The 27290-nt window shown below is 35.6% G+C and overlaps 2 protein-coding genes and 1 long non-coding RNA gene across 3 annotated transcripts in view; 1 reads left to right on the top strand and 2 right to left on the bottom strand.

Annotated features, from left to right (window-relative positions):
- LOC105426876 (putative G protein-coupled receptor B0563.6) overlaps positions 1–8068 on the bottom strand; it is a 46689-nt gene extending 38621 nt beyond the window's left edge. Inside the window, exon 1 of the mRNA XM_011638279.2 lies at positions 7813–8068. The gene's annotated coding sequence lies outside the window, so the exon portion shown is untranslated. The remainder of the gene's footprint in view (positions 1–7812) is intronic.
- A 3313-nt stretch (positions 8069–11381) lies between these two features.
- On the top strand, positions 11382–13081 carry LOC148937693 (uncharacterized). The gene is made up of 2 exons (XR_016138039.1): positions 11382–12193; positions 12691–13081. It is a non-coding gene; the product is annotated as an uncharacterized LOC148937693 (long non-coding RNA).
- A 1250-nt stretch (positions 13082–14331) lies between these two features.
- On the bottom strand, positions 14332–23412 carry LOC105426878 (protein GPR107). The gene is made up of 10 exons (XM_011638280.3): positions 23102–23412; positions 22169–22309; positions 20936–21093; positions 20688–20839; positions 19146–19381; positions 18944–19077; positions 18601–18868; positions 17924–18196; positions 17638–17810; positions 14332–17385 (listed from the first exon to the last, which is right to left on the bottom strand). Exons 1-10 carry the CDS (start codon positions 23195–23197, stop codon positions 17238–17240), a joined length of 1779 nt encoding a protein of 592 aa, XP_011636582.2. The 5' UTR covers positions 23198–23412; the 3' UTR covers positions 14332–17237.
- Positions 23413–27290: the final 3878 nt, after the last annotated feature.

Raw genomic sequence — 27290 nt, 5'->3', positions numbered from 1 at the left:
GAGAGTCGCCGAGATGGACTCGCGAGGGGCGTGCAGCATGCGCGTCGCATGCGATTCGCGACAAATTGCGACCCACTTGAGGTTCGTCGACCGGAAAGTCGTTGAAGCTAATTAACGAGAACACTTGTCCTTTGCCTCTATCGATAATACGCTAGATAGAGACTCGAGATGATTACGCGTCACGACAGACGGCGGCTGCGAGGCGACGCGGAAACCGTTAAGACGCCGTGACAATCGCTACATCCTAGGCAGAGATGCGAATGCACCGATTAAAGTGAGAGAGAGAGGTCAGGTTTTCACGCTGAAATTCTCCGAATGCATGAAAGTCAGGTCTTAATCTGATAAAGCCGCAATTTTCTGTTTTCTAATCTCAGGAATATGAGATTTCATTTGATCGATGAGAAGAAACTTAGATATCTAATTCTTATTGCCAAAATTATTGTAGATAATAACATAAAGTTTGCGCTAACAGATAAATAAAATGTAAAAGCTATTTTTAAATATACTAAAAGAATGCCTCTTTGTTACGTTTGTTGAGAAATTCAAACAATTATAAATAAGAACTGAATAAATATACTATGTACTAACAAAGGGATCTCATTTTAGAAAATAAGATTTCTTCTCCTAAATGGAGAATGAAATAAAATATTTTTGCGGTTTCAGATTGAAGTGACAAAACGTAAAATTATAGTCTATTGAAATTAATTATTTAAAAAATTTTTAAATTATATCTGTAAATAAATAATTATAATAGTAATAAGAGTATCATTTTTTTTACAGTTGAGACTAAGATTATTTATGAAAAGAAAGAGCTTTGATTTTATGTCGCCGTAAAATCGTTAACGAACAAAGTCTGAAGACGCTCGTGTAACTCGATCGCAAGCTTGAAAAAAGAGAGGGGGTTGCTGTAATGAAGAAATTTGAGAAATTCGTGTTTCTTAGCGATTATTGGCTGGTTATCTCGAAAGTTCGCGACCCGAAGTGGTTCTCGCAGTGAGATGCTATCCCGGTCGTGTCGGCCATACGGCGACAGAGAATAATCCGCCTCGAAAATAAGAGCGCGTTACTCGCGCGCGAGGGCGGGAATAAAAGCGGCGGGGGTCGCCGAGATATGGTCGGCGCCGCAAATCCCGGGGAAAAACTTGCGCCGGCTCCGGACAAAACTCGCAAACAGCCGAGAACGCGATTACAACTTCCTCGTCGCGGAACTAATTGTGCTGCAGGGTGGGAGAAACGAAGTTGGCCCTTTGTTTTGCATGCTAAGAGCATTTGAACGAACGAGTCGTTCCCGCCGCCGGCGCTAAGAACGCTCATTTTCGCAGGGGACAGCCAGCACATCAGGAGGAACAGAGAGAGAGAGAGAGAGATGGGGGAGGGGGCAGAGTGAACGAAAATCCTTATCAGGACCAAAGAATCGGACAAGCGGTTTAGTCGTCGGACAAACCGATTGTTGTTTGCAGGCGGCAAATTTTCAATGCGAGCAAATAGCGCGACGTTAACGAAATAAGGGAAGCGGCGATGACGACGGCGATGGCGACGGTGACGACGAACGGCGGGAATTTCCATCTCGGACGACGCCCAAGTTTTATCGGCGTCACACTATGCCGAGCGCATGAAAACAAATCTTTAATTTCCAGCAACTTTCCGTGCATATTTAAGAAACGTCGGATAACGGAAACAAGGCGCTCTCGACCGAGAGCGTTATTTTAGCCGTAATACAACTTCATTTCTCTTCGCGTCTCGAAATGAAGTTGCGAACTTAAAGAAAATGGGAGGAATCCAAGAGCGGAATTTTTTTCCAAAGAGCGATGTCTATTCAACAGGCATGCTTATATTCCAAGGATTCTTTTTTCTCTTTGTTTTCCGCCGCCGCTTGTTTAGCCTTAAAGTTTCATTTTCCCAAAGGGAGGAAGTGCTCCCGAGGGTTCCCTCTCTTTAAACAGATATACCGCTATTGAAATAGCGTGCTCAAGGCGATATTACACTTCTTCAATATCATTCGGAGCTATCGCCTCAATTTCGAATTATGTACAAAGTTAAACCGACACGATTTGTTCTCTCCCTACGACACTTTGCCAACGCGTTCCGATCAATTTAACAAATACACGTCAGCACATATCAATATCGCTTTGAGAAAGCGGTAAAGCCTTTACAAATGAACCGTCGCACGCGTGTTTTATCACATGAGAGACAAAAACGGAGTGAGAAAGGAAAAGACAAAGGAGAAGACAGAAAGAGAGGAGCGATAAAATAGATATAGAAGGGATCATGCGCGAGCTGAACCATCGTATGGTTTGATGGCTGTGTTAATTAAACAAATTTATAGTTCGGTGGTTTGGTTTATAATTAAAGGTCCGCCGGTGGTGCCATACTTTCCGGCCAATCCCGATAGTGAGCGTGAAGTTGAAAATTGTCGGCGGCTGGCGGGCGCATCAGAGCGATAAAATTTATTGGCCCATCTGGTGTCCTGATTGTAACGATGCCGTCTTGCGAGCGTTAAAACAACATAAATGGATTTTAAAAGCCAGCATCGATGTCATTGCACCGGTGCGGCTTGAACTGATAACACATGATATATATGTAAAGATGCGAAAAAGACTTGAGTAAAAAAATTCTTTTTTAATATTAATTTATTTTATCACAAAAGAAAGCCTATCACATCTTTTCGGATTCTTTAACGCGTAATGTTGTCACATAAAATTTACAGTTACATGATATACCATGTATAAATACTAAAAAAAAAAAAATAAATATTATAGTGAGACTATAGTGGGCTTTAAAAATGCTATAATATGTATTTTTAGATTAATGAAGCTTCGGCAAGCCTAGCATGATTTTTTTCATCTTGTCCTATCGAAATTCTCTTCTTTTTTTCTTGCCTACAGAAGTATTTTCACATTAACGAATAATGCATACTTGATAACGCGCAACAATACGCACAATAACAATAAGAAAAACCATCATCTTGTTTGATTTTATCTCAGGTGATTGTGGTGAGAGAGACTTACACGTTACGACGGTCACATTTCTAGTAATATTTGCTCCCCATATCCCTTGGAAGTTTCGACCACAGAATTATCTAGAGAAAGAGAGCACGTGACTCGAAAACGAGTGGCTCGTTGAGAAGTGTCGCGCCAAATTGAGAGCTTACAAAATACTAACAGAAATTACATAGCATTCTTTTTACAACATCTGTTAGCATTGTTATTAACATTTGTCAAATATTAATTGCAAATATAAAAAAATATTCCATTCATTGATTAGAGATACTCTTTAAAAGAGATCACGCATGTTTACGAGCAATCTGGAACGCCAGTGGAATAACGATTCGTCAGAGGATTCGATCAAAATGTTATCACGAACCATCCGATCATCACAATGAGACATTCCAAGTCGATCATCTTGAGATCGATCATTTTCAGAACATTCGGAGATCTAAATCCAGATTATCGCTCGTCAAAAAGACGTTTAATTGATCGATATTCGAGCCGTTGCAATCGAATCGCACTTTTGCGCGACAGTAGCCCGATACTGATTTTTCGTGAATTTTGATTCAAGATTACACGCTGTCGTTTTCTTATTCCCTCTCCCTCCTACCCCCCCGAACCGATGGTATCAATCGAGAGCTGCTCGGCGTTTCACTCGATCTTCATCCTCGTGAATTTTATCGCCGAATTTAATAGAAGACATCTGCTATTCATTGAACATCTGTGTCAAACGTAAAACCAAATTTTTTTAGGGGAGCCTTTTAAGGTGTCACCTTCGTATATCATTAAAACGTACTTGACGTCATACTTGTCTCTAAATTGGATTATGCTATAAATGGACGAAAATCGTTATATGATGAAAATAATCGAATGAATAATTCTCTTAAAAATTATGTTCTATAACACTAAATATATTTTTATTTCCTTTGTTTTTACGATTAAAGTTATTATAAAATCGTTTCGTTTCGCAAAATATTTACAATGTTAAGGTTTTGACTGAGAAAATTAGAGAATTTTCATTTTCACTTCAGTACACAACTGCCTACGAAAACTTCGGCTGGCTTGAGAAAATTTTAACAAATTTAATTTTTAATTAGCTACACAAAGTTGGCGCGTTCCAAGAATTTCTTATTAGATCTGTTTAGAGAGCTCCGAGCAATTATCCTCAATGGCTAAAACGTGATTACGTGAGCTTTCACGACGACGAATGTTTTTCACGTTGTAACAGGCGTCTGAAGAATTTCGATTTTGCGAAAAGAGACAATTTCGCGCACCAGTTGCGCAATACTAATAACAGTTGTCGTCTAAAGATTGATAAGATATAGATATCAGTGCAGAATTTGGAATTAAATAAGTTTGATATTTTAATTATTAAAATTAAAAAGAAGAATACTAATTTCGCAGGAGTAAATAACTTCGTTAACTGATAAAAATTTATTCTGTTCTTATTCAAAAATTCAATTAATTTAAAATTTTTTTTCTGCAACTGTTCGTTTTTGTAATAAATGTTAAAATCCACACGAAGTTAAAAGCATTAATTTTTTAATCAAAATTAACACCTGTAAAATTTCATTCCTTTTAATTCTACTCTACATTCAATATTTAACTAAAGCGTTAATATTTAAATAAGCAAAAAAATAGACAAAAGAGTGCATAATATAAATTGATGATGAATAGATAAAATAACAAAAATGTATTTAATACAGAATTAATTAATACAATAAAGAATCGTGCAGCAAAGATAATATAATATTTTATAACCAGCGGAAAATTCTCGTCATATTAATATCTTTATTACATTCAACCTCTACATCGATGTTGTTAATGCATTAATAATGTCACGTTGAACGGAGATATTATAACCCCCCACCAGGCATCTAATCAACCCTTATTGCTTCTCCGCTTTTTTTCCAGTACACGACGTCGTATTTGTAGCCCCCCAACATCGACAACGTTATGAATTTCTATTATGTCGTTTCTTTCTTTCTCTACTTTTTATTTCCTCTATTTCCCTCTCTTTCCTTTTTCCACCATAAATATTGACAGTAACGTCTGTCAAAAATCGAGATAATACACAATAACGCATTTCTGTACGTTTCGACAGTGGGATTCGCTTCTTCATTCGCATCACGTCGCGCCTGCCAACATTTTTAATTTAAGTTCGACGTGAGAATGGGGAGAAAAAAGAATTTTTTCCCATCCGCCGCGCGAATCGTGGCTGGATTTCGAATAACCATGAACGTGAGCACAAACAGAGAGGAACAAACGGAAGAGGGTTGAAGCCGTATTCGTAAAATTATTCGATGCAAGTTGCAGCGTGACGCCACGATTAAATCGTCTCGCCACCATGATAATAATAATTACGCTCTTGGCGGGGCGTGTTCTCGCGATAAAAAAAGGGGTGTTAACGAGCGCCGACCTCAGGCTTTATTAGCTTATCGTCCGTCCGCGTTATTATGCTGCATTGTATGTATGTGAACGTGCATAAGTACAGATCTCCGTACACGAATCGTACTTCCTGAAAGACCGGAAAGACATGAAACATTATGATGACAATTGCAAGCGACGTAACAAAGCTTAACAAAGCGACGTAATAATATTAGCGTTTTGGTCATTTGGTGTATGCTTTTAATAATATTATTCTGTACATTCTTTCGCATTGAAGATAACATAAAATGAATGATATTCGTGTGTCACGTCATTCATATGCCGCGGGTATATTATTTCCGTGTTTAATATGATAATCGTGTACTTTGATATCATCACGAGCCGCGTTTAGGACAGCAAATACGATTGCACGCATTCTTCGCTATATTTTTACAAGGAGACAGTAAACGAATGCACTCGGGTAGTCTCCTTAACATGAGCGAGGTTCACACAGGATTCGAAATATCGTCACCCAAGGACCGTCGCAACAAATGATACAGACAAGCTGGCGAACTTTAAACTTGGCGAAATGGAGGCACTTGTGCACGCGCTGACAAGGATCTCCGCTCACGAGCGCACTCGAGAAAATCTCCGGAAACGTGCGATATACCCCGGCCCGGTCCCCCTTCGCTCTATTCTAGACAACAATTTTCATTCATCACCCGAATTCTTTCATCCCTGTTCGATCGCTCGTGAAGAGCTTCGACTTGAAGCAAAATACAATAGCGCTCCGGAATCAAATACCCTTTTGCGTAGCCTAATGTAACAAGCTATTCGGGAAATCGTGCATCCAAGTCGATGCAAAATAAATGATGTATAAAAAAGTTTATAAGAATTAAGTTTTTAAATTAACAAAGCAATGGATTAAGTCCCTAAATCGTCGTATTTTTGCAAAAGATCGTGTATTTTTCTGCATCTTCTTCGTAAAATAAAAGAAGCAGTGAAATAAAAATGAGACATAAATTATTACCCGACAATTTTTAATAATTTTTAATTAAAACTTATCAAGTTTCCTAAATAGTCACAAGATTTCTTATTTTCTTCCAAGATAAATAATTGATAATAATAAAATTAATATAAATAATATAAAAATATATTAATCGCAAAAATAAATTGAAATTAGTTTTACTTCGACGACTTTATCTTTTTATTATTGTTATTTATTGATTATTTTTACTCATAGATTTTCAATATTTTTTTAAAAAAGATGTGATTTAAAAGAGTCAAATACAATTTAAACAACTGGTTATTTAAATCGTACGTTTGTAACATATTATAAAAGCAAGACTTGTAACAAATTAATTTGCCATTGATGAAAGTGTAAACATGTAATAATAGGTATTTGAAATATCAAGCTACAATTTCCACCGTTCATTTGCAAATCAGAACCAAATAGAACCGATATGAATAGCTTAAATAATAATTGCATTTGTAGTAACTATTTCCTATATATATATATATATATAGATTTGAGAGAGAGAGAGAGAGAGAGAGAGAGAGAGAGAGAGAGAGAGCTTTTAGCCGAATCTAATTTTACGCGGTACCATCAATGCAATGCTCTCTTTTCACCGGTACTATGAGTAAATCTCCTTTACAACGATAAATACTAGCACGAGATGCATCGGGATGCGCGAATATTCGTATGCATTGTGATCCGTCGTGTTGAAAGCCGCGTTACGTTTTAATTTGCATCATATATTCGCTTGCCCGTTATGTGATACAATCGTGGCGTGGAGGTAATTCTTTAAATATTTTATATCGCTAAAAGATTATTTCAAACTGTGGCCGTTTAAGAGTGATAGCTAATTAAATTCCGTGCTATGTTCAAATATCTTCAGTAGGATTCGTTCGATTTTGTTAAAACAAATTCCATTATTAACCATTATAAACAAGTTCCATTATTATTTCGAATTGATTTGTTATATTAAAGTAGAAAAACGGTAATTTTTTTTAATAATCAAATTGTCTCTGCGAGAATTTTTATGTAACAGAAAGTAAATAATCATCATATTTATTTGAAACGCCAAGGGTATAATTAAATAATAATAATGATAATAATGACGGTTGTAGTTCGCAATTTTCCACGTTTATTTTTAATCATTTTGTTAAGGAACGAGGAAAAAACATGCATTGAGACCAATGAACGATAAATTAATCCTTCTTGCAGTTCGCTAATTAGCGCAATTGATTGCTCATTATCTCCATTCATTAATTAGAAAAAAGTGCTTAACATTCATCGTCTAAAACAAGTCGCTTCGAACGCCGCGGACGGCGCGGCGTCACGTCATTTCACGCGAACGATCGAAAACACGCCAAACTGTGGCGCGGGCCATTTCGATCGATATGAATATTAGCGAATCAAAATGGTCATCCAAAACAGTAATGATGCAATAATTACCTCGCGATGCATGCCGGTTGCATTGCAGCATCTCTCGCGATTGAATCGCACGTGTTATTTCCGGAAAGGGAAGGAGGAAACAATTTCTGGTGTACTCTCTTTTGCTTCTCTCGGGGTCTTTTCCTTTTTTTTCTCTCGCGGTTGCGAGGAGAAGACAACGAGACAACAGGTTGGTCGTCGTTGCTTCTTCGTATGAGGTATGTCGTCGAGAACGAAACCAAGAGCTCCTTCGAGCGCGTCGCGGCGCCAACTGAAGAATTTTCGCGAGTGCACGAGTCGGACGGCTTTGACCACCCGACGCATGCGTCGCGCTCCGGCATCGAAGATTTATAAGAAAAGCAAGGAAGAAGAAAGAAAGAAGAATAGACAAAATATATTCTTGATAATATTAAGGGGCTCCTAAAGCAAAAGCCGAACTCCAACGATCTTTCGCTAATCTTATTTAAACGGAATTAAAGAAATGTTGTTAATTATCAACAATTTAAAAAATCGATATTATCGACATGATTAATTTTGTTTTCTATTAATTTTTACATTATTATTTTACTAAATACATAAAAACACACACACACACACACACACACACACACACACACACACACACACACACATATATATATATTGTATACATGTATTATCAATACAGTAGTCATTCTTCACTACGTTCGCTATGTCCAATATCCTTATAGGTCGGGATACGATGGACATTGCATGTATTCTTCTCAAAGGGAACATGTATATATTGCACATACGTAATGAAGCATAAATACGCGCGCGCGGTTATTTTCATGTTCATATATTAAATTCATAGATTACGTATTGAAGATCGAAATTACATGAAATTTGATCAATTACAACAAAAAAAACATGTATTCTTTTATTTTAATTGATCTTTCATTCAATTTTCAATATATACATCAAAGACATCATACATCATTATCATCATAATCACTATAAATTCTACGGAGACACCTTGTCCATTTTTATGATGTTCACATGTGAATATATTTCTCTCCATTGCTCTATCATGCAATTATAACAGCAAGGAAGATCTGAAGCGACAGCTGTACAAGTTAAAATTAAGTGAATTTTTTAATTTTTTTCTAATTTCCTCGTTAAATCGACCGTCCCGCACATTCTTTTCGTGCGTATTTTAATTGCCTGAAAGGATTTTGCAATCTGTAAAGCCAACAAAAAGTTCTTTGATGCACTGTGATATGTCGGTTATTCCCGTCACTCTCTTTAGGATTCCCTTAAAGCTCCCGCGGAAACCATCGAAAAAGTTTCGCGATATTATCGAACAGGAAGTGACTCCTAAGAACCGTAGAGTCGAATAAATGTTCATACGAGAAAGAACTCAGATATGTATTTCCCTCGTTGAGATGCGTGCGACAACGCGCAGGGATGATTGGGATGGAAATCGGAATCATCTCGCGGCATCGGCGATGGCGGTGGCGAGGCGGAATTAACAAGATGCTGCTGCGAAGTGTGGGTAAACGAGATGACGCCAATCACGACGGGAACCGTGAGTTCTATAAATATACTAAACCTTAATCTAATCGCAATGTCCGTACTCACTCGTCCGCGGCGCGAGCACTAATCTGATATTCATACGCTCGGCGCCACCCTCCCGCTCTGGAAAGTGCTCGAGAGCGCTTCGCATCACGGAGTGCATCACGATGGATAAACTTGCGAAATAGTACGAGAGAATGATAATTAGAATCCGTACGTCTTACGATTTTGCCTAGAGTTCATTACGCGGAATGCATCGCGGAATGCATTACGGCTAATACCAATCTTCGCGATTTAAATTCTAAGTGATCAATCCACAATTTAAATAGAATAAATGTCGCAAACATTTCAACCTCTTTTCCAAATATAAATATTCCAAATAATTTACTTTTGAATTTGGAGAATATAAAAAATGTAAGGAAATACCCATATTTATTAAAAATCATGGATCACTGTATTGTCACAGCATCATTCCGTACGCAGATCCTTCGGTGAAAAATTTCATGAATAAAATGATGGACTTGAACAATTAAATCGATGCAGCTACAAGTTTACTTTAATCACATAATACACGCAGGATGACTTTTACAACGAGAGAATGGGGAACGAGATGATGTTCGTCTGGGCTACCTGGACGGCTAGACGCTGTTAACTAGGCTACGGAGGATTGAGATTTATGGCTCGTAACCACCTTCGCTCAACGACGCGTACCACGAAGAGGAGGTCGTCGTCCTGTATCAACGCGGTAAATTGCGTAGGGCGGCTTCCGCGACCGGATCCTTCGATGATATCCACCGTCGAACTTTCCGCGTTCCGACTCGCGTTCCACAAAAGGGTCAGTTACCCCTTGAGAGCCTTGATCAACTAATCCCAGGTAGTTTCCAACTCGGAATATTAGCTAACTAATTCCAACCGTTTTCCCGTCCCTTTCTAAGTCGTGGCTTTAATGCTATGATGTAGATGGAGAAAGTTAGAAATAAGATGATGAAATGAAGGAGAGACAATGAGACGTTTATGTTTCTGATATCCCTAGCTACTCTATTTGTAAGCTCTTAAGATATGTTCATAATATTATATTATTTAAATTTCTATCATTTTTTTTCACGTCGATATTTCACGTTGAATATTTAACATTGAATATTTAGAGATTTGAAAATGATTTGAAAAGTGTACTACTTTTGAAATAAAAATTTATATATTTATATATGAGAATTTCTCGTGAGAGAAAACGAGATAATTGATATCATTAATTTGATATATTGATTATTGATATATTAATTATTGATTATTTATCAATCAATTATTTATTAAAGAGAAAAGATTTAACTTTGAGCTGCTACATTTCAAATTTATTAAAAACTAAACACTACAAACGAATGCACGCTGTACGCACGCTATTTCTTCTAACAGAAGGAACAAAAATTATATAATAAGACGAGTAATGTAAGGATATGTATCATGATAAGAGTATATGTATTCAACATAAACGTTTGCGGAACGTAAAATGAAGAAGATTGCTCTTTGTCCTATGTCTCTACGTCTATTTTTGAAGAAGTTAGAGCCTTTTAAAAATCCGCAGGTGCGCCCCCCAGAAAAAACGCCGCGCGTTTTTTGCTCAGATGTTCACACTTTTTTGCCCCCCCCTAAAAAAGGTGTGAAAACACGTGTACTATAAGGCCTTTGAGAAACGATATGCGGCCACCGTGAAAACGTGACGCTCGCCATCTATCGGAGACAGATCGTCATAGATCGTGATTGCGGTCGATATTGTCAATATCTTCTTAATGGTAATGTGTAACAGTACAGGCGAATTTTTTAATTCATCGATTAATAAATCGCATTACGCGCAAATGCAATTTTGCTCTATAAAAGCAGCATTTGCGCATTATGCGATTTATTAATCAATCGATGAATTAAAAAATTCGCCTATACTGTTACACCATTAAGAAGATATTGACAATATCGACCGCAATCACGATCTATGACGATCTATCCGATAGATGGCGACCGTCGGCGACGGTGGCTGCATATCGTTTTTCAAAGGGCTTATAGTACACGTGTTTTCACACCTTTTTTAGGGGGGGCAAAAAAGTCTGAACATCTGAGCAAAAAACGCGCGGCGTTTCTTCTGAGGGGCGCACCTGCGGATTTTTAAAAGGCTCTAACTTCTTCAAAAATAGACGTAGAGACATAGGACAAAGACCAATCTTCTTCATTTTGCATTCCGCAAATGTTTATGTTGAATACATATACTCTTATCATGATACATATCCTTATATTACTGAAATTCTAATTCATTATTTAATTTTTAAATGATTATTTAATGTTTACAATTGTAGTTCCTCTCAACTTTGTTAAATTGTTTCTTTTTGTTTATTTTTATCGCTTATATTTCTTGATAGTCTTTCTCTAATACTACTGTTTTATTTATTAACTTTTTTTAAAGAGACTGAAGAGGAGTATTGTTAATAATTAGTGATTCATTAGTGGTTAGCGACAATCGATTCTAAAAATAAAACATTAGATACTTTAAGTTATACATATAACAACTCGGCATTTATTATACATTGCAACAGACATATCAAGAATCCATGTAGTACTTGTGTTTTGCACAAAGATTTTCAAGCTCGTCAAAAGTAATACACATAACTATTTTAGCCGAAATGGAATGATTGTGCGCCCGGTCCATGGGGAATGGAACTTAAGAACCGGCGTGTCTCGACATGAGGTCGACACGACAAGGCATGGGGTCAACAAGGGACAAGGAAAACTCACGAAAAGAGATTTCTACGTGTCTCCTGCGCCTAGCGAGTTGCCACTGCAGATCTTAATAGGACCCACATCATCATATAATGGTCATTTTATTAAGGTATCTAACCCACGTATCCGAATAGCCATTATCGTGGGACGTCTCTTTATCTGGGAAATAATCACGTAGAAGTACGTGGTAAATTTAATGATACTTCGTCAGCCACATTGAATAAAAAGAAATAGATCAGCATTTTTGCATTGCATTATTTAAGATAAGATCTAGTTTTCTCGTTTTTATGCCGATAAAATTCCTAATAATAAATTTCATTTATAACCAACGATCGTAAAAATAATATCAGAAAATACAAATAAAGAGTAAATATGCAAAAAAAATGATTTTGCTAAAATATTTAAGTATGCTAAAAATTCAATCATGCGCAAATTTGAAAATAATTTGTTGGATTAATAAAATAATTACGCGACATTTAATATATATAAAAAATATTATATGTACATAAAAGAAATATATATATTGTTAGATATTGTTATTATAAAATTTATATACGACAGACAATTTTTTTGAATGCTTGTAATTTTCATCTTTATATATTGCAGCTTCTGACAGCAAGAATGCAAGTCAATCCGAAGGGCGAAGAACGTTGTAAACCGCTTCACAGGAGTTTTATTTCGACGTGCAAATTCGCTATGTAAATATCTATCGCAATAACGAGCCAAAATAAACCGTCGCAAATCCGTCGAACCGAATATTGCTTTCATCACTTGTGACAGACTGTCGAATAATCAAATATGTAAGGATTTGCGGTTGAACAATGTGCATGACAGAAAGAGACAGTTTGCTAGGAAATAATGATAATAGACGGTCTTGAAATACAGATTTGTATGAAAAAATACTTTTTGTTAGTTTGAGTGAAAAATTCGATAAAATTCGAAGCATTACCAAAAGACGTAATCTTCATCTCCTACCATAATTCAACCCAAAGCGAGAAAACCCCGCTACATTTATTAATTAAACTTGGAAATTTATTATGCCGTTGTTCAATTACATCGGCGTCTAATTTTCTCGTCACCAATTTTTCTCGTTGATTTATTATGTTTTTTCGTCCTTAAGCATGGGCATTACATCTGTCTGTAACTTCAGATCTGGCACAGATATTTCGTGTCGCGTAAAGTGGTACCTTTTTATAAATCGACCGACAAAATATATGATCTGTAAAAACAAGTCAGTCACGAATCCAAAGCGTAAAATATTTATCAGACCTTATATGCGAGCATCGTTACGACGTCTGCTGTATAAAAGCTGTATCAGCTACGCTCCGGGGTCTTCCCTTCTTGCCCCTAGATGTTCGCTGCGGAAACTGCGCGAGGGCGCCCGGTCCCATGGGATCTCCTTAACTTTCGCCTCCATAAGCGCCCCGCGAAGGAGAACCGACAATTCCCCTCATTCGCGCGTTTCAATGCAAAACCGCAAGCGGCGTTTATGGCGACCGTAAAAACGTAATACGTGTATACGACGAAAGCCATGAAAGCGACGTCATTCTAAATCTACTTTATCGCTCCGCATTTCCAACACAAAGTATAAACTGACTGAGTTAAACCGTCGACTAAACTCGGTTGCCAATTTAATTTACCACGCCCCGGACTGGCTTGTGAAAGTCTGACGATAGAGAAAAGCGATTCTTTCTTTCGGAATATATATTAATCTTGATCTTCCGCCAGAAAAGAGGGAACAATTCTCATCTCATCTCGAGCGTCACGTTCATTCTTCTTGCAGGCGAGAAACGTGAAAGGATTATCTTCGCTCCGTGGCAGAAGCAAGCTCAGTGGTGCAATCATCGTCGAGATGTTTCTCACGTATCTAGGGGTAGATGTACACGGCGGGCAAGAAGATGAAAAGTAACGATGCTGCAGGTTTATTTATTAGGAATTATTAAATACATTTTGCAAAGCTTCAGTTAACATTGAATCGGACATAAAATTCTTCCTCTCTCTTGATCATTTCGACTTACAACTTCTGAAAATTATGCCGTTGTTCAAATGCAATAAATAAATGAAAATATATTTCAGATTTACATTCAAATTTTCGATCGAAGCGGCGATCTTTCCAAGTTCCCATTGTATCCCATTATTAACAAAGTAAGCGCAAAGTAGCGCCAGCATTGTAAATTTTCCATAGCATTTTATCGTACATACCCGCGCGCGAGGTGCAGGGGGAAAAATAAAAATATACGAAGCACGTTCATAAAAATATCCGCTTTATTCTTTCAACTTTTCGTGTCCTATTCGATATATATACGACACAGTTATAGTAACACAGATATAATCAAAAGGCCGTACTTTCGGGGCGTAATATTTTTTGAAATCTTTAACTAGTTTTTATGGATAGACATCATAGATATAGGAAGAATAGATTGCTCTCATTTTATTTATACGGAAACAGTGTTCGTTCGAATTAAAAAGAACAAAGTCATTTAAATCACTCGTAATCCTTTTCTAATTATTGGAGATAGTGGAAATCACAAGATGTGCTCAAGCGCTGATTGTATCAAAGAAAGTGAGTAAACTTATCGTCTTAAGACGATATGCTCCAATAATTGAATAATTTTAAGGGCCTTGATTGCGTCCATTTTTAAATCATGATTAGTCTATGAATGCAAATGAGATCAAAGATAATAAAATCGCTAATCAATTAACAAAATCTGAGTCAGTAACAAAGATGGAGGAACCGGAATCAGCGCTCGCGTATGTCATACTGTCTGGGCATGGAGAGAATTAGAAATTATTTACAGGAATAGCATCTTAACTATTGGAAAGAAGAATTGGACCAGAAATAAATATAAGCAGGCCAAGATTATGTTAGATGATTCATCTAATGAGAATCCTGATCAAGAGTATAAACGTTACTAGGAAAAGGTGAGGCCAGGGTGCAATTATACACAGATCGTAGTATCACACATTACACACAAATATAGAATGAAATTACACAACACATCTAAGGGAAGGCGGATGTGACGGTAATCACATTAGCTTTCACATAATTTTCCATTTATCGATTTAGAACATCAAGTATTGAACACGAAATTTTTCGAGCCCGAACAGATGAGCTAGTTTGAAGTTGAGGAATTCCTTTTTTTCTGGATTATGTCTAAGTCATTGGCGAATCTTTATGAAAAGGATCATCCCCTCTTCAGGTTTATTATTATTACTATTATTATTATCCTTTTCTAATAGGCACAGCTTCGCTCTAGATAGACCGTATAGTTTTATTAGTTGTTTGTTTTCACTTGTAATATAAAAGAAAAAAATTTGATTGTCTGATATATTAACTAAAAATTTTTGGTATTTAAAAATCCAATGAAAATGAACAAAAGATTTTATAAATTACATTCTTTTTCAGAGTTTTGAGAGGATATTCTTGTGCCCCTTAATAATCTATTCAAATTTGTTTAAGAGATTGATATCTAAATTCTTTATAATTCCTTTAAATTTCTCTGATAGTTTTGGTATGTAAGGCAAATCAATGAATATGATTGTCATTATTTTCTAAATCGTTGTTTATTCGCGTATTCATTTAATAAAAAGATAATTTAATCTTATGTTATTGTCAAAAATGAAAAATTCAAAATATTGTTGTGACAATAAAAGAATTGTCAAAAAGATTTTCTTACTTTCACTTGAAACTAGGAAAAATAATAAAATTTTGAACACACTATACTTTCACATTGAAGATAGCTCGAAGTTGAATTGAAACGTATAAATAATATTTTGTAGAACAAATAATTTTACATTCTACATGCTTCGACTCTTATTTGTCTTGTTCATTTTCTTTGGATGGTTGTCTAAAATATTGCTATTTTATTTTGTTGTCGTATTGCTATTTTATTTTGTTGTCATATTTCTTTTATGAGCAATCCATCCTTTCTATGTCTATAGTAAATTTGATCCTGAATTTAACGATAGTGACGACAATGTATAATAAGTACGATAATCAATTGCGGACCTACATTTCGCAACTTAATGAAGTGAAAGCCTGAAAAGTATAAATCATTTTTTCCCTTATTTTAAATATCTTCATATATTTATAATTATTTTATGTATGAATATAATTATGTATATCTTAACGCCATTATTGCAACGTATTTAGAATAATCTGTACTACATAGAAATTTACTAACATCTGATCGAATTTAATGAAAATCTTCTGACATATTGCAAAAAGTTTGTTCACTGCAAGTATTTAATAGAACAGTTAATATAATTATTATAAATTTTAAAGCTAAGAAGAAAATCCAAAATATAGAAAGCAATATATTTTCATATTTTGGGAAAGAAGATATATTAGCGTCATTAATAGATCCGCCATTGATATGTTAATCTTAATATAATATCGCATAATATCGCGAGAGGACACATATCGTTAGATAAGTTTATTGCATCATTCAGTTCGGTCACTTGTTTAAAAATAAGATTCGCGATACAAAAGTATTCGCGCTGTTCGCGAGATGGGATTCTCATCACTAAGAAAATAGCTTCAGCGTGTCTTATAAGAAAAAAAGAAAATGAAAATGTCTTTCTAAATGCTTATGAAAAACCGACTACAAAAAGCGCATCGAAAAAACGTTTGTATCGTCTCTCGCCTTTCTCACGTTGAAGTTGTAACGTTGTTATAATATGGAACGTCAAGATGAACAATTACCCTAATCGTAGTGAATGTCTCGCTAAGAAAAAAAAGAAAAATAAAAAAAGAGGTGTCTCATTAATCGGATTAAATGGTAAATAACGAAAGCGGAAGAGAGTTAAGAAATTTATAGTCCAATGAAATGCATAATTAAAGTTAAATTGTTGAAATATAAAGTGCCAATCGTAAATGAATCTCATCGCGATCATTCATCGCATACTGCGACATACTGATATATACATTTATGGGTATAAAGCAGTATTTTTCCTCTTCTTCTTCTTCTTCTTCTGAGAAATATAAAATAGATTTGAGAATAGGAAACGCTTTCTTTCTTTCTCTCTTCTCTTTCAGTTTACCGTCGCCTATCGTCACGCTCTCATTCACACCTTCAATCCAAAATGTAGCCTCAAAAATTCGGAAATCGCAAACACACAACGCGATCTATCATGATTTATTTCTATTGTCCTCAATCATACTCGCGAGAGGATTCTGCATGGAAAAGAGAATGCCGCTCTTCCTCGGTAGACGGTACTTTTGAAGTCGCAGATCTTACCGCCCTCGGTACCTTACTCACTTTACTGAAGTCCCTGTTGATTCCGTTACCACCAGAAATGCTGAGAAAAAAAACAATAATAAATTTAAATAATTAACATTTTAAGGCAAAGAGAGAACAAAATAAGTAAAATAGCTATTATTCATAGTAATGATTTGATGATGATCATTCATCAAGTCTCTCTTTCAATATTCTAATATGCCATTAATTTGATATATTTTATTTAAAATATATAATTAAATCTAATTTTTTTCTCAAAAATTGTTTAAAAACAAAAAAAATTGAAAAAGCCACGGATTAATTTGATATTTACACGACATCGGTTTTATCGTCTTCGTCATCCGGATCCACCTCATCACTCGGTACCGTGAAATACGGATTCGCGGACGCTGGTCGGAATTTGTATCCTGTCAGAACGAAGAATGCGTAGGTTGCCATCTCTCGGAACGTTTCGTCCAGCCATTGGTAGTCAAAGCGTACTGTGATCTGCAAAAGGAAACGATTACCAAATATGTCAAAACAACACAATTCATAACTCGCAATCACGTAATCGCAGAACATTGATACAAGGTATTATTCCAAATCACGAAACCACGTACCTTGAGTATGTACATTATAATACGAGTGAAGTATATATAGAAGACTATCATAATATAGAAATGCTTAAATAGCATAAGTTTACGCAAATTCATTGCCGCTTTATCACTCGTGCGGGCAACTTCTTCTAAATGCCTGATGCTCCATACGACTGGAAATAGAATTGCGCCACAACAGATTAAATCAACAAGTATGAACATATCCCGCGAAGTCTCACGACGCAGATTACCCACATCACTCTCCTCGATAATAATCTCGGCTACATTTGCCAGCACCTAAATCAAGGAAATGCATTTCTATTATTATATTATCTTATTATATTATTATATTATCTTTAAACTCGTCATGTATTAGGTATTATACATGTAATTTGTATATTTAATTTTCAGTATTAAATGTATAAAGAAAAATATTACAATTTTGTCAAATTAAAATTTATAATTTCATAACTAATGTTGTGATACTAATTTTAACTAATTAATTTTAACTAATTTTAAACACATTATTTGTAACTAATAAAAAATTATTAAAGTTATTATAAGATTTTGTATTGCATCTCTTTATAAGTTTAATTTAAGTAATTTATATTAAGATTTATGTAATGTTAATAGATAAAAAAATTGATTTTTCTCAAAATTTACTTAAAAGGGGAAAGTAAGCAAAAGACATCGATGTTTACTTGCAATGGTATGACCAGCATAAAGAGCTTTTTCTCCTTGTCCGAGAGAATGTGCTTTATAAAATTCCATCCCGTGCCAATGAGCACAATAGTAATAAAGAGAACGGCTCCTTTCAGAAGATGAGTAATATAATATAAAATCGCCCATGCCTCGACGTGCTCACCCTTAGTTTGGATGAAGTGATAATTTATACCATGGAACAGCAATGAGAAAGACTTCAGGTACACCAGAACCGCCATTAAATAGTGGATTTTAAACACAGAATGCCTGTATATCACAAAAATATTTATACTCTATTTTGCTAATTCATCATTATGTTCCATATTATGTTGTTACCCTTACTTGCTTTTATTGAGAATAAATACCCAAAAACAGCCCGACAAGAAAAAGAGTAGAGCCATTGTAAAATATAGAGCCGGCAATGGCATTTCGCCGGCACTGAGAAAGTTATCATTATTAATCTCCGCTATTTCCACCTACAAGAAGAATGTTTCTTCAACGTGATGAATGATCATCTAATCTCCTAATCATCACATAATCTCACCGTGAAGTCCACAAGTAGCGGTTCTTTGTTATTATCATAATTCTGACAATTGTGAAAGTAGAGATTGTACAGGCCCTCCTCTTCCTCGCTGGCGACATACATGACGAAGCTCGTGTTATATGATCTCTCCCCCTTCGACGTCGTTTCCACCGTCATCGGTAATTTCAGATGGGAGCACGCATTGCTGTCCGAGCCAGGTTTCGGATTATTGCCGTGAGCGAGGGTCTTCTCGATCGCTGCGCAAAAGGATTTATTAAGCAATTTCAAAAAAAAAGGAACGAAAGATTCGACCGCATAAAAGATAGAATAAACACACATCATCATCGAGTAAGTATTCGTTGATATGTCCACGAATGATAATTGAAGCGAGATGTCGCCCATGATATATGTATCAAGTGCAAAAGAGATAGTTACCTAACTCAATCTTCCAAAATACCTAAGTTTCGCGTTATTTATAAAATCGGGGACGAGTCGTGTTAATTATAGCATCTTTCATCTGTGGCATTCGATCACCGATGTCGCTTAGCATGCCACATACCGTCGCTCATCGATCATCGTTAAAAGCGTCTGCATACGAATAATGCGCGGATTATATTCTTCGATCGCATCGCATCGTAAATTCATTTATCGCGCAAATTCCTCAAACCATTCGCATCTATCTCAGTTTATTGCATATTAGTCCAATATGTTGCGCGCGTTGTCCAAATATATTTGAATATAATTATTTAACAAATTCCTCTCTCTCTCTCTCTCTCTCTCTCTCTCTCTCTCTCTCTCTCTCTCTCTCCATTTATCGCATCATTTATTATTAATGCACTTCTGGCGCGAAATATTGCGAATAATAATAACCATTCGCGTTGAACCTCAAAATGAAATTATCAGAAATAAAATTACTATACTTAGTAAATGACTCGGGATCACTCGGGAAGCCAAGTCTCTAGTTTGCACCTGTTCTATTCATTGCAATTTACATCTCTAATATTAGTTGATATTAGCAGTGAGGAAATGTCGAAAATATCTGGCAAATGTCGTGATGTGTGATTTATTTTTGATATCCACATGTATCACTGATAACATCTACCAGACATCGTTCTCGCATTTGTCCTAAAGGGAATTTCATCGCTCTATTCATAGCGGATCAGCACTCAGATCAGTTTTTTGAAGCAATTTCTAAGCGTCTAAGATCCCTGGGTTGCGCAACGCTACGAAGTGAAATATCTCTCGCTCTATCGCAGGTCTGTCTGTCCGCATAATTAACATATTTTTAAGCATATGCCAAATGTTGTAAGTTCCAATGCGAGCATGTGTCGTGCATTGTACAACGTGTTGTATGTTAAGTATATAAACGCTGCTCACGTTACACATTAGAGGAATGGAAAATTGACGTGGAAAATCGATGAGACTCGCGCACGTGTACATTCCGCGTACATTTGTTAACGATATTTATACTCGCGATGACATGTCACCTCATATACATATTTTTGCTGCGTGTCACGTGGAGGTGGAAATAACTTCGCACGCGATGCGGAACGTGCGACTCACCGTGCGATGTGTTCCGTTTTCTCCGTGGGAAGAGCGCGGTATCGCTGAATCTTGCTGACAGCGAACTCCTCTTTGTCCGATACATTAATACAGCGCTTGGATCCCTGTAGATGTGTGCCGCGTGTACATTGCGACTGCAGTCTACCTGCATTCTGCGGCATGCGGAAATCGAATTACAAATCTTTATTGCGCTTGTTACTATAATTAACATAAAAATCTTATCATGGCTTGCATATTGCAATACTTACGTAAGATTCTTCAAGTCCATGGTAAAATATATGATCGAGCTGTCGTCCTTTTGTTCTGTCTTGAGATTCGAAACATTTTGCAACAAGCATCCGTCCAGATGATTGTGCACGTATGGATTAATAGCATCGATGAGCGTTCGGCCCAAGCTAAATCCAAACTGCAAATAAAATAAAAATGTTATTGCCATGAATACGATAATATGAAAATAATCGCATAATTACAATCACTTTGTTTTATGTCTGCCGAAAGATAATGTAATATATATTACAGTATATCTTATAAAAATTAAGTTATATAAAATTAGAGATTAATCAGCAAGAAAGAATTCTTTGCATGGAAAACAAATAATTCGACTATTTGCATTCGCGAGTGCTTTTAGTCTCTAAAAACAATCATTAGTCTCTAAAATCTGAAAATAATAATAAAGGATGCACCGAAATAAATAACGGATGATTCTATGCGTTAGTTATGTTCTATCTGCACGCGTGAACAAGTCATTCACGAATCCAACAAGACGATGATGCAGGAAACATCCGCATTACTCGCGCGCTTATTTATAAACGCGGATGGCTCTCTCAGAATCAAAGCGCGGAATACAGAAACAGGTGTCTGTTGCTATATGACAGAACAATGTATTACATTGATGCAACGTTACTACGTTCCGACCGAAACTTTAATAAGCAGAAAAATAATAGGACGTGTCCTAGAATTGAGTTTCTTTTTTTTTTTTACATCAAATTGCATTATCTCGAAAAAATTTGATTATAAAATAGTTAATGTTTTATATTACATAAAACAGTATAAATAGTAAAAATATTAAAACAAAATAGTAATAGTAAAATAACATAATTATTTGTATAAAACAATATAAATAATAATAAAAATAGGAAAAATTCAAAATCGCTAATATAATTAATGTAACAAAATCATTATATTCTTGTATTAAAATGTAAATAGAGAGGACTGTATCATGATCGATTTCTTTTCGTGGAAACTTTCGTTGCTAAAAAATTTTCTTAAGAAAACTTTGCTTTTGTATTTCCCGATTAAGAATGACTTAATATCGAAGACTTATCAAGATGCAAATAAATAAAAATTACTCATCGATTTTAAGATCCATTCTTCCTAGTTGAATTTCTTGAACTATTTATTTTTTTTTCTCTTTTCCTCCAACGTAGAGAAAAAAAAAGAAAAAAATGAATCTAAAAAAAACAGACTTATTAGTGACTTACCACGGCTTTGCTCGCGCTTTCCGGTGTTAGTTTTTTCTCGGCGTCCGCCGATTCAAACTTGAAACTTGTGAGATTCACAGTCAGAATGCCTCCTATGTAAAAGCCGAATGTGCTTAAAGTAATATAATGCCTCCTGTCTTTCTGCAATGCAAAAAAATTCTTGTTAACGGATTGTGCATTCTAAACAAGAACAGAAAGGACTTTGTTCCGAAAGAAATTATCATTTTCTGAAAAGAAAAAAATTCATGAAAAAAGGCCAGAGGTCTCAACGTCCCCTTTGGCTTTTATTTCCATAACAAGTCTATAAAAACATTTCCAAGGTATACGAATCGATCGTAGTCACACGCATATGTAAATCAATAGATAGATCTTGACGTGTATAAGGTGCAGGATATATGTAGGATATGTATTATATGTATTAATTTTCTTAGAACTCGATATGATCCTCGCTCGGAAAAGGACCTTGTGTGAAATTAATCAGACGCATCTATCGTAAAAATCGTCGCGTTCCAGTCGCGACAATCGAAAGCGTTAACTCCTTCGCCATGACATATTATTATTATCATCATCATCATTATTAAAATAACTAATAGAATAATTAGTAGCGTGCGACGTGTTCCGAGATTATCGACGCGCGCACGTCTGATCTCTGATATCACCGATGCCACTTGTCTCCCACGATTCCGTACGACCGTGCGACCGTGGCGTGTGTGCAACGCACTTTGCCTTTCCTTCCGCAGGATTATTCCGCCGTGCGTGACAGTCGCTCGTTAAAATGCTCAACGACAAATGCTCTACAAATGCTCGTTGGACACGTTTCGGAGCAGCCGTGGATGCTTAGTTAGCGTTGTTTGATCCCACCGCGATTACAATTGGACGCGCGATAATAACAATAATATGACAGACGCGCTTTCTGGAGGAGTCGCAACCAACCCGTATGTCCAGCTTGTGGATCCGCGCGTTTGTCGCAGCCGCCAGCAGCAGAAGCGGCAGGCAGACCCGCGCCAGGACAACGGCGTTCGGCCGCATTTTTCTCGGCCTTTTCTCGCTGCCGTCACACCGTCACACGCTCGAGCACCACCACCCCGGGTGTCACATCACAAGGAGGAACGGCGCGCGCCGCGTCAGAAACGACTTCGACCTCGCTCGTCGATACGCGAGCAGGAACTGAAGTCCCCGTCCCGGCTGGTGGCACGGCCGGAAGCGTCGGAACCACCGGACCGGACTGACACACACGATGTTGTAAAGTAAAGGAACGCGCGAATCGGACCACGTGTGCGCGTGAATTTGATCCGCGAGACACACGGATCGGCGCGTGTGTCGTGCCTGGCGTTGTGACAGCTAAAAAAAAAAAAAAAAAAAAGAAAAATGTTACCGAACTCTCAACAGGGCGTTTTTGCGTCAATGCGAATCCCGAAAGTTAGATCTCGGTTGCGCCGCTGATGACACACTCCGTTTCATGACGTTTGCTGGCAGGGCTGGCTAATAATGCCCGATCGCCCATGACTTCCCGCATCGGGCGTCTTTTATATTCGAAGTGGAATCGACCGCAACGTTATAAGAATATAATCGATTAAATTAAATACATATCACGAACACAAACTTGTTTAAAAACGTGTAAAAAAGGAAATAAAATAAAATATTAATACATTTAAATAACACACGTTTGAAGTAACTTTTATGAAATTATGTTCGATATATTTTTCTAAGATATTAAGCATCTACTCTTTTAAATAATTCTTATAATTTAATCACATAATTTTGATCATATAACTCTAATAATCAAAGTAAACCGTATAACATTATTATTAATCGCTCTTTAAGAAATAAAAAAATCAATGAGATATTATTAAAAACTGTCAATCTGAGTAAATTTTCATAATTATTAAAAAAGCTTTGGATATAATTGAAGTGTTTCAATATTATTTACTATTGATATAAATTTTTAATTATTGACAAATTTTTCTTAATAATGCGTTAAATTTATAATTTTTTATTATATGAATGTTTTATAAATAAATATATATACTTATAATATAATATTTATATATTGCCGCAAAAATTTTGATAGAAATTTTTGTATAAAATTCTTTCTCTTACATAAATAAGAAAAGGGACGCGTTATTTTTGATCTTTTTTAAAAGGTTATGATTAATTCTAATGTGATCTAACTCTTAAGGAAGGATTTAAAGTTTCATTAATTCACCACACATTTTGCATATAGCAATTTCTCTTTTTAATATTATTTTTTCATTAAATTTCTATTTATTTTTTAAATAGACATTAAATTTTAATGACATTAAATTGTAGGGTGTGTATCATTTATTCAACATTTAAAATAGTAATATTTTAGTAACGTACGCATTCTGTATAAGACTATAATATTTATAATTTTAAACAAATACCAAGTTTGCGATTTAAAAATTTAGATGTAAGTGTTTATGTTTGAATTATAGAAACTGAAGCAATAATATTCATAAATATATTTACTTGTATTGTTCTCTCCTTCTCCGATAATTGAGTAAGTACTTTAAGTAGTTTCTTGAAAACTGCTACTTACATTATTCCTTTCATTTATGGATCGTGGCATCATTACATCTCTGTTGTCCTCTTTATTTTTATTCTTCTCTGAGGATTGAATAATTTGATGAACTTGACGTAAATGCAACTCCAATTCTGTTTGCTCATGCAATATGTTGACAATCATATGACAACCATGGCATTGTATGTAATAATTTGTCACATTGAAGAAAGATGATAATCAAGAACATTCAATTTTGTTTCGTACTTTTTCTATTACTTCTAGATGATTTACTTGCACGAAGATAATGTACATATTTACACTGCATTTTACTGTATATTTTGCTGTGCTTCTTGCAACGTGAATGTATGTAACGATTGGCAGTTGCATTTCGCCGCACTTCTGCATTTGCGGTGAACAAAGTTGATACGCGCTTTGGCAATCTTTAATAATAAATTTTTAACAATAACAAAAATTGCAAAATGTTATAGGATTTTTCAACTTAGTTTAAGTTTCCATCTGCATAAAGCGTTGTATTAAATTTGATCGATATTCCATGCAATTGCATTTTTACTGCACGAGACATTGCATATATTAATCAGAAATGTCAATTGAATTAAATGTAGTGGAAAAAATAGTGTGATCGCTTGTTAATATTTTTTGATATAAAAAAGAAAAAACGCCATAGCGTCGTATTACCTCTGCTATACATTTTTATTACAATTCTCGCTACTTAACCGATTAAATTTTTTTTTAAGTGTTCAAAAAATAAATTTTTCTTAGGTAAAAGTCTAATTGTATTTGTGAGAATAGATTTATATAATAAAACTTTTAATTTATGAAATAATATTGGATTTTAAAAGACATATATTAACAGATTAAATATAAATCAAGAATATAATTATGTATTTAAAGTTGGAATATAAACAGGATGATTTTCGATAAATAGAAGGGTTAAGAAACAAATAAATACACTTTATGCTAAATATTTTTTTAATGAACAAATTCAAATAATATTTATATATTAACAGATCAGTACGTTCCTATTCCACATCTCCGCACAGTCTCTTCAAGAACTTTGGAGTAATAACTATAATAATACGCGGATCGTTATGGTATCTTAATTAATACATATTGCCACAATGCAACGGGCATTTAAACATTGGGCTCGGGAGCATTTTGAGCGGATAAGCAAAAATAAAATTAAGTGTAATTATTGCGATAAAATTTATACAACGCAATGCATACGCGATTGCATGGTTAAACATATAGTATCGCATAAAGAACCTAATCTTTTCCTCGAATGGAAAAGAAAAATTGAAAGTAATAAAAAAGTTTGGTGGTGTTTTATAAAACATGAAAACTTTACCGCTAGATGTGTTGCCTGCGGATAAATAACGAAAAGAATAAATATTCCGCAGTTGGAGAATCATTTAAACCAAAAATCAAAAACCTAATAAAGGAAATGAAAGAAGAAATCTTGTCTTAACTGAAAAATTACAAAAAACATCCGGTCTAAGCCCACATAGATTTTCTCATTTACTTCTCACACAGTTTTTCCCATCTTCTTCCCACATAATTTTTCCCATCTAGTTCCTACATAGTTTTTCCCATCTTCTTCCCACATAGTTTTTCCCATCTAGTTCCTACATAGTTTTGCATCTTCTTCCCACATAGTTTTTCCCACTTAATTCCCACATAGTTTTTCCCATCTTTTTCCCACATAGTTTTTCCCATCTTTTTCCCATCTAGTTCCCACATAGTTTTTCCCATCTAGTTCCCACATAGTTTTTCCCATCTTCTTCCCACATAGTTTTCCCATCTCGTGCCCACATAGTTTTTCCCATCTTCTTCCCACATAGTTTTTCCCATCTAGTGCCCACATAGTTTTTCCCATCTTCTTCCCACATAGTTTTTCCCATCTAGTTCCCACATAGTTTTTCCCATCTAATTCCTACATAGTTTTTCCCATCCAGTTCCCACATAGTTTTTCCCATCTAATTCCCACATAGTTTTTCCCATCTAGTTCCCACATAGTTTTTCCCATCTTCTTCCCACATAGTTTTTCCCATCTAGTTCCCACATAGTTTTTCTCATCTTCTTCCCACATAGTTTTTCCCATCCAGTTCCCACATAGTTTTTCCCATCGAGTTCCCACATAGTTTTTCCCATCTAGTTCCCACATAGTTTTTCCCATCTTCTTCCCACATAGTTTTTCCCATCTAGTTCCCACATAGTTTTTCCCATCTTCTTCCCACATAGTTTTTCCCATCTAGTTCTCACATAGTTTTTTCCATCTTCTTCCCACATAGTTTTTCCCATCCAGTTCCCACATAGTTTTTCCTATCTTCTTCCCACATAGTTTTTCCCATCTTCTTCCCACATAGCTTTTCCCATCTAGTTCCCACATAGTTTTTCCCACCTAATTCCCACATAATTTTTCCCATCTAGTTCCCACATAGTTTTTCCCATCTAGTTCCCACATAGTCTTTCTCATCTTCTTCCCACATAGTTTTTCCCATCCAGTTCCCACATAGTTTTTCCCATCGAGTTCCCACATAGTTTTTCCCATCAAGTTCCCACATAGTTTTTCCCATCTTC

The sequence above is a fragment of the Pogonomyrmex barbatus genome, unplaced genomic scaffold (assembly GCF_055798465.1).
Source record: "Pogonomyrmex barbatus isolate J1 unplaced genomic scaffold, ASM5579846v1 scaffold11, whole genome shotgun sequence".
Lineage (NCBI taxonomy): Eukaryota > Metazoa > Arthropoda > Insecta > Hymenoptera > Formicidae > Pogonomyrmex > Pogonomyrmex barbatus.
The sequence above is the reverse complement of the archived record's forward strand: the minus strand, read 5'-3'. Positions and strand labels throughout refer to the sequence as shown.

Bases quoted from the DNA above. Each gene is read 5' to 3' on its own strand.
- LOC105426878 (XM_011638280.3), bottom strand. From the start codon at position 23,197: ATGCGGCCGAACGCCGTTGTCCTGGCGCGGGTCTGCCTGCCGCTTCTG. The intron at 19,078-19,145 runs GTGAGATTATGT...TTCTTCTTGTAG, and splicing joins CGCTACTTGTGGACTTCACG to GTGGAAATAGCGGAGATTAA. The intron at 17,386-17,637 runs GTAAATATCAAA...TTTTTTTCTCAG, and splicing joins GACGATAAAACCGATGTCGT to CATTTCTGGTGGTAACGGAA.